Here is an 8603-nt window from a genome sequence, read left to right as displayed (position 1 = left end):
CTCCAGAGGCATATAAAGAAATATAAAAGCAGAGAGAGAGCTCCCAGTATTATTGATGAAATCTTATAATTAGGAGAAAAGAGTAATGTAAGAAAATACAGGAAATGGCGTCATAATAAAATCTTCTCTAGCTCTTGAAAAGGGTTTTATTTTAAGCAGAAATCTACTATGAGAACTAAGCAAATTTTACTTATAATTCCAAGCTTATATTTTTTTGAAGCAGATAATAATCTAAGTAAATGGTAAAACTTTGAGTTTTGTTTTTGTCGTTGTTGTTAATCTTCACCCGAGAATATTTTTCCATTGATTTTTAGAGGGAGTGGAGGGCAGAGGAAGAGACACAGAGAGAGAAACATTTATGTGAGAGAGAGACATCGATTGGTTGCCTCCTGCAGGGTTGGGCATTGTGCCTGCAACTGAGGTATGTGCCCTTGACTGGAATTGAACCTAGGACCCTTCAGTCCTCAGGCTGACGCTCTATCCACTGAGCCAAACTGGCAAGAGTGATATATATACTCAGAAAGTTACACCTATAAGTTTTTGCAGTCAACTAGAAAATGTTCTGTAGGCATAGTGTGGTCCTTGTCATCTCAGGAAGTGAGGTGTGTTGGGAAAAATGTGGACAAACCTGACCCAGAGCAAGAGGAAGAACTTATGATCAGAAAGCTCATCAACCAGGGGTTCTACACTAACTCTATAGCCTGGAGATCAACAACCTAGTGTGGTGTTTGTCCCTCCAGAAGACAAGGCAAGGTGAGGGGAAAGTCTAGTTGCCTCTGATTTGGAGCAAGGGAAAAAGGAGAAAGGGCTTATGGGCAGAGCCGTCACCTACCACTGAGATCTGCAGTAACTCAACAGCCCAGATATCAATAAGCTAAACCCAAGCAAACATCATAGAGTGAACCAGTGGAACCTGTTCAAAAAAGAGGAATCAAAGACATACCACGTTCAAGGACTTGACCTAACAACCAGATTCCTAGAATTACCACTGGAGGAAGATAATGTCATTTTGGTGAATATGGCCTCAGAGTGAATACTCAATAAAACATAGATCAGGGTCGTGAGTAAAGAACAGATGCTATAAAAATTTCAGAAAATATTGCTAAGCACTTTCAACTGAAACCTCGTCCCCCAAAGGATTATATATCAATATCTTACTGACTCTATCTAGTATGGACTACAGAATTTGTGGCTGACCTAGAGCAAAATGAAAAAGAGAGGCTTCCTGTTCCAAAATTAGTGAGAATTTCAAGATGATAATCACAGAGCACTAAACCATGTGCAGGGCCCTTGTAAATACTGGTTGTGTGCACATGAAGTTGACTCTGATCCTTTCTACAGAATGAAGAACTGCTTGAAAGTTGTCAAGTGTTATATTCTTAATGGAATAATATTTTTACCACATGGTGTATAAAGCAGTCACTGATTTAATTACACTCAAAATGAACTGCATTTGAAGATTAGAATCACCTTAACCAATGAACAACTGCTTGTCATGTCACCGACTTAATAGTTTTTAAAACCAACTTAGCCCTTGCCTGTTTGGCTCAGTGGATAGAGCGTCATAGGCCTGTGGATTGAAGGGTTCCAGGTTCGATTCCAGGTCAGGGCACATGCCCAGGTTGCCGGCTCAATCCCCAGTGGGGGCGTGCAGGAGGCAGCCAATCAATTATTCTCTCATCATTGATGTTTCTATCACTCCTCCTTTCCTCTCTGAAATCAATAAAAAAGTATAATAATAATAATAATAATAAAAACCAACTTTGAAAACCCACTGACAACAATGGAAGGGACCCAGTGAAGGTCCTGAATATTAGGATGGTAGTTTGACCTAGATTCATGCCTTTTATCCTTTTATTCTTTCTGATAGTTGAGATCTAAATCATCATTCCATCTTATAAGAAATTTCCCCATAGAAGCAGTGAACATCATGTAGATTCTGGACTTGAAAGTAGGTCCAATAACATGCAGCTCTGTATTACCCCCCTTCGGGAATAGAGTAAACATGTTTTTTATTGTAAATAAAATAGCTGTACTATGATTTGTGCTTACTTTAATCAAATAGTTTTTTAAATTATGAAATATTTTAGAGACCAAAGTACAATGTCTCTAAAGAACACTGAACAACCACGTAGTCTCTTATGAGCTCTTAAGAAACAAAATATTAAAAATGTAATGGAAGCCCAGGACTGAAGGGTCCTGGGTTTGATTCCAGTTAAGGGCACATGCCCAGGTTGCGGGCTCAATCCCCAGTAGGAAGCATGCAGGAGGCGGCCAATCATTTGCAGCTGGTCACACCCCCTTCAGGGTGGGGGTCCCCACTGGGGTGCCTGGCCAGCCTGGATGAGGGGATGATGGCTGTTTGCAGCTGGTCACACCCCCTTCAGGGTGGGGGTCCCCACTGGGGTGCCTGGCCAGCCTGGATGAGGGGATGATGGCTGTTTGCAGCTGGTCACACCCCCTTCAGGGTGGGGGTCCCCACTGGGGTGCCTGGCCAGCCTGGATGAGGGGATGATGGCTGTTTGCAGCTGGTCACACCCCCTTCAGGGTGGGGGTCCCCACTGGGGTGCCTGGCCAGCCTGGATGAGGGGATGATGGCTGTTTGCAGCTGGTCACACCCCCTTCAGGGTGGGGGTCCCCACTGGGGTGCCTGGCCAGCCTGGATGAGGGGATGATGGCTGTTTGCAGCTGGTCACACCCCCTTCAGGGTGGGGGTCCCCACTGGGGTGCCTGGCCAGCCTGGATGAGGGGATGATGGCTGTTTGCAGCTGGTCACACCCCCTTCAGGGTGGGGGTCCCCACTGGGGTGCCTGGCCAGCCTGGATGAGGGGATGATGGCTGTTTGCAGCTGGTCACACCCCCTTCAGGGTGGGGGTCCCCACTGGGGTGCCTGGCCAGCCTGGATGAGGGGATGATGGCTGTTTGCAGCTGGTCACACCCCCTTCAGGGTGGGGGTCCCCACTGGGGTGCCTGGCCAGCCTGGATGAGGGGATGATGGCTGTTTGCAGCTGGTCACACCCCCTTCAGGGTGGGGGTCCCCACTGGGGTGCCTGGCCAGCCTGGATGAGGGGATGATGGCTGTTTGCAGCTGGTCACACCCCCTTCAGGGTGGGGGTCCCCACTGGGGTGCCTGGCCAGCCTGGATGAGGGGATGATGGCTGTTTGCAGCTGGTCACACCCCCTTCAGGGTGGGGGTCCCCACTGGGGTGCCTGGCCAGCCTGGATGAGGGGATGATGGCTGTTTGCAGCTGGTCACACCCCCTTCAGGGTGGGGGTCCCCACTGGGGTGCCTGGCCAGCCTGGATGAGGGGATGATGGCTGTTTGCAGCTGGTCACACCCCCTTCAGGGTGGGGGTCCCCACTGGGGTGCCTGGCCAGCCTGGATGAGGGGATGATGGCTGTTTGCAGCTGGTCACACCCCCTTCAGGGTGGGGGTCCCCACTGGGGTGCCTGGCCAGCCTGGATGAGGGGATGATGGCTGTTTGCAGCTGGTCACACCCCCTTCAGGGTGGGGGTCCCCACTGGGGTGCCTGGCCAGCCTGGATGAGGGGATGATGGCTGTTTGCAGCTGGTCACACCCCCTTCAGGGTGGGGGTCCCCACTGGGGTGCCTGGCCAGCCTGGATGAGGGGATGATGGCTGTTTGCAGCTGGTCACACCCCCTTCAGGGTGGGGGTCCCCACTGGGGTGCCTGGCCAGCCTGGATGAGGGGATGATGGCTGTTTGCAGCTGGTCACACCCCCTTCAGGGTGGGGGTCCCCACTGGGGTGCCTGGCCAGCCTGGATGAGGGGATGATGGCTGTTTGCAGCTGGTCACACCCCCTTCAGGGTGGGGGTCCCCACTGGGGTGCCTGGCCAGCCTGGATGAGGGGATGATGGCTGTTTGCAGCTGGTCACACCCCCTTCAGGGTGGGGGTCCCCACTGGGGTGCCTGGCCAGCCTGGATGAGGGGATGATGGCTGTTTGCAGCTGGTCACACCCCCTTCAGGGTGGGGGTCCCCACTGGGGTGCCTGGCCAGCCTGGATGAGGGGATGATGGCTGTTTGCAGCTGGTCACACCCCCTTCAGGGTGGGGGTCCCCACTGGGGTGCCTGGCCAGCCTGGATGAGGGGATGATGGCTGTTTGCAGCTGGTCACACCCCCTTCAGGGTGGGGGTCCCCACTGGGGTGCCTGGCCAGCCTGGATGAGGGGATGATGGCTGTTTGCAGCTGGTCACACCCCCTTCAGGGTGGGGGTCCCCACTGGGGTGCCTGGCCAGCCTGGATGAGGGGATGATGGCTGTTTGCAGCTGGTCACACCCCCTTCAGGGTGGGGGTCCCCACTGGGGTGCCTGGCCAGCCTGGATGAGGGGATGATGGCTGTTTGCAGCTGGTCACACCCCCTTCAGGGTGGGGGTCCCCACTGGGGTGCCTGGCCAGCCTGGATGAGGGGATGATGGCTGTTTGCAGCTGGTCACACCCCCTTCAGGGTGGGGGTCCCCACTGGGGTGCCTGGCCAGCCTGGATGAGGGGATGATGGCTGTTTGCAGCTGGTCACACCCCCTTCAGGGTGGGGGTCCCCACTGGGGTGCCTGGCCAGCCTGGATGAGGGGATGATGGCTGTTTGCAGCTGGTCACACCCCCTTCAGGGTGGGGGTCCCCACTGGGGTGCCTGGCCAGCCTGGATGAGGGGATGATGGCTGTTTGCAGCTGGTCACACCCCCTTCAGGGTGGGGGTCCCCACTGGGGTGCCTGGCCAGCCTGGATGAGGGGATGATGGCTGTTTGCAGCTGGTCACACCCCCTTCAGGGTGGGGGTCCCCACTGGGGTGCCTGGCCAGCCTGGATGAGGGGATGATGGCTGTTTGCAGCTGGTCACACCCCCTTCAGGGTGGGGGTCCCCACTGGGGTGCCTGGCCAGCCTGGATGAGGGGATGATGGCTGTTTGCAGCTGGTCACACCCCCTTCAGGGTGGGGGTCCCCACTGGGGTGCCTGGCCAGCCTGGATGAGGGGATGATGGCTGTTTGCAGCTGGTCACACCCCCTTCAGGGTGGGGGTCCCCACTGGGGTGCCTGGCCAGCCTGGATGAGGGGATGATGGCTGTTTGCAGCTGGTCACACCCCCTTCAGGGTGGGGGTCCCCACTGGGGTGCCTGGCCAGCCTGGATGAGGGGATGATGGCTGTTTGCAGCTGGTCACACCCCCTTCAGGGTGGGGGTCCCCACTGGGGTGCCTGGCCAGCCTGGATGAGGGGATGATGGCTGTTTGCAGCTGGTCACACCCCCTTCAGGGTGGGGGTCCCCACTGGGGTGCCTGGCCAGCCTGGATGAGGGGATGATGGCTGTTTGCAGCTGGTCACACCCCCTTCAGGGTGGGGGTCCCCACTGGGGTGCCTGGCCAGCCTGGATGAGGGGATGATGGCTGTTTGCAGCTGGTCACACCCCCTTCAGGGTGGGGGTCCCCACTGGGGTGCCTGGCCAGCCTGGATGAGGGGATGATGGCTGTTTGCAGCTGGTCACACCCCCTTCAGGGTGGGGGTCCCCACTGGGGTGCCTGGCCAGCCTGGATGAGGGGATGATGGCTGTTTGCAGCTGGTCACACCCCCTTCAGGGTGGGGGTCCCCACTGGGGTGCCTGGCCAGCCTGGATGAGGGGATGATGGCTGTTTGCAGCTGGTCACACCCCCTTCAGGGTGGGGGTCCCCACTGGGGTGCCTGGCCAGCCTGGATGAGGGGATGATGGCTGTTTGCAGCTGGTCACACCCCCTTCAGGGTGGGGGTCCCCACTGGGGTGCCTGGCCAGCCTGGATGAGGGGATGATGGCTGTTTGCAGCTGGTCACACCCCCTTCAGGGTGGGGGTCCCCACTGGGGTGCCTGGCCAGCCTGGATGAGGGGATGATGGCTGTTTGCAGCTGGTCACACCCCCTTCAGGGTGGGGGTCCCCACTGGGGTGCCTGGCCAGCCTGGATGAGGGGATGATGGCTGTTTGCAGCTGGTCACACACCCTTCAGGGTGGGGGTCCCCACTGGGGTGCCTGGCCAGCCTGGATGAGGGGATGATGGCTGTTTGCAGCTGGTCACACACCCTTCAGGGTGGGGGTCCCCACTGGGGTGCCTGGCCAGTCTGGGTGAGGGGCTGAGGGCTGTTTTCAGGCTGGCCAAGCCGGCGACAGAAGCTCCCAGCCTCCCCTTTTTATGTTTTTTTTTTATTCTGGGATTTATTTACCTTCTATAATTGAAACTTTGTTGCTGCTCCAGCTCTGAGGCCAAGGCCTGCTAAAAGCAGGTATCTGGGGTTTGTTTAGCTTCTATAATTGCAACTTTGTTGCTTAGAGTGGAGCTCAGAGCTGGGCTCTGGCGGCCATCTTGGTTGGTTTAATTTGCATATCCTGCTGATTAGCCAATGGGAAGCGTAGTGGAGGTATGATCAATTACCATGTTTGTCTATTATTAGATTAGATTAGATGATGCAGAACTTTCTGCTGATAACTCTGTCCAAACCCCTACACTAAGAGACTTGTCCAAACTCTAGCACAGGTTCTAGCAACATAAGGCAGTGTCCCTAGGATGACCCCAGCCCCTCATTGAACCCCAGCTCCCACTAAAAATACCTGACTGAGAAAGCTCCACGCAGCCAGAATTTACTGTTCCTTCTAGCCAACACCTGATGATAGGCTGCTGACCTCTCTTTCTTGGAGTATTTACCGGAAAGGGCTTACCGTCATGGATATATATCTCTTCTAATTTAGAACTGTTCTTCCCCAAGACCTGCGGGCCATTCCTTTGCCATGTAATCATCAGGGCAGATAGGTCCTCCATCTCCCAGTCTCTGTGGGAGGATAGAATCCTAACTTTGAGCACTGCCAGCTAGCTGACACAGCCGGCCTCGCCACAATCACACAGACCAACCCTCTGTAGCTTTTCACCACTGGACTGATGAGGCCAACTCTCCCCCACCCTCATCCTCCCTTTGAAGCCCTTGGCCACTTCTGCATAATCTGAGTGGAGCTCAGCTCTTTCCCCTGATCTGTCTTTACTGCTTTCACCAATGTCTGACCGTGTGTGTCTTGGAGAACTGTCATTCCAATTTTTCTATATATCATTCCCCTGAAGTTTTTAAAAGTACGTATCCATTCATAAACAATATATTGTCTATTTCTAATGCCAGATATAAATGACATATTACTATACTTATAAAGTTGAAAAACGAGAACGTATTTCCTTTACTGTTTAGCTTTTTAAAAATAAGACAACTTTTAAGTATTCAGACATAAAGTATGTAAGCCTCCATTTGTTCTTTTTTAAAAATATATTTTATTGACTTTTTTTACAGAGAGAAAGGGAGAGAGATAGAGAGTTAGAAACCTTGATCAGCTGCCTCCTACACACTCTCCACTTCGTATGTGCCTGCCACCAAGGTACATGCCCTTGACCAGAATCGAACCTGGGATCCTTGCGTCCGCAGGCGGACGCCCTATCCACTGAGCCAAACCGGTTAGGGCCCATTTGTTCTTTTGACCGCACTTCACAAATAGGGGTGGGCTGGTCTTTTCTTTACACCCCACTCCTTTTTTCTCTTTCTTTCTTTCTTTCCTTTTTTTTTATTCATGTGTTTCTTTTTTTAAATTTTATTTTCTTTTTGATACCTACCCATCAAACTCTCCAGAGGAATTAGAACAAAAACAGGTTGGAGAACAGTGTCAGTATGAAACTATTAAAAGTCAGCCAAAATGGAAAGAGGCTTCCTGCATGCCTGCATTAAGCTTACGTAAGCATCTCTCCAGAAGGCCAGTGCATCCATTGACAATATATTTGTGTAAGTTGTTTTTTATTATTATTGTTTAAAGTGTTAGTACATATATCTCTTTTTCCCCCCTTGACCTCCCCCTAGCCTCCTCTACCCCGTGGCACATGCCCTCACCCCCTGCCCCAGTGTCTTGTGTCCACTGGTTATGCCTATATGCATGCATATAAGTCCTTTGATTGATCTCTTACCTCCCCCGCCCAACACCCCCATCTTTCTTCAAGCCCAGTTTTTAAAGAAGGAAATGACTGGAACGTGGCTCTCCTCCTACCTCAGCCTTCCCTGTGGAATCCCCACCTCCCCTCCTCCCTCCACTAGTTAGGACTCTATTCTGCCTTGTAAGGGCCACGCCAAGACGGAATGAAGACGCCGACTGGACGCGGAGGAGCGACGCGTACCGCGACCTCCACCCTCACCAAGCCCCGCCCACTCCGCCCGGCCGGGGCCCGCGGCATCCTGGGACCTGTAGTTTTTGGAAGGGAAGCGGCCTCCGCCAAGTCTCCGCCCCCAAAGCTGTCTTTGGCCCCGGACGTCGTGACGTTGCGCTCCTCCCGACCCTGGGCCTCCTCCCTCTTTCTTTCGCTCTCCAGAATCTCAATCCCAGGCTTCCGAGCACCTTTTACGACACTGAGTCTGAGTTGGTCTCGGCTCCGGGTCCACTTTTCGGCAAAGTGACGTGGACGTCAACAGCAATGGCGGAAGGAGAAGAGGTCCTGCCACTGCCACAGTCTAGCGACGGCCACTGGTGAGTGAAAGCCCGGGGCTGATTCTCACTGCTCTCCGGGCTGCCTTCTCACCGCCCTGCCCGTCTCGGAGGCACCCGG

The 8603-nt window shown here is 53.8% G+C and overlaps 1 protein-coding gene across 2 annotated transcripts in view; it reads left to right on the top strand.

Moving 5' to 3' along the window:
* The first annotated feature begins 8279 nt into the window (after nt 1–8279).
* Nucleotides 8280–8603, top strand: part of TBC1D23 (TBC1 domain family, member 23) — a 78049-nt gene continuing 77725 nt past the window's right edge. Inside the window, exon 1 of one of the 2 annotated variants that reach the window (XM_005861236.2) lies at nt 8280–8524. In XM_005861236.2, coding sequence (XP_005861298.1) covers nt 8472–8524 — 53 coding nt within the window. In that variant the 5' untranslated portion in view covers nt 8280–8471. The remainder of the gene's footprint in view (nt 8525–8603) is intronic. The other variant, XM_005861235.2, reaches the window with a different exon arrangement.

Source organism: Myotis brandtii, unplaced genomic scaffold, assembly GCF_000412655.1.
Source record: "Myotis brandtii unplaced genomic scaffold, ASM41265v1 scaffold1464, whole genome shotgun sequence".
NCBI classification, from domain to species: Eukaryota; Metazoa; Chordata; class Mammalia; order Chiroptera; family Vespertilionidae; genus Myotis; species Myotis brandtii.
This window is presented reverse-complemented; position numbering and strand designations above follow the sequence as displayed.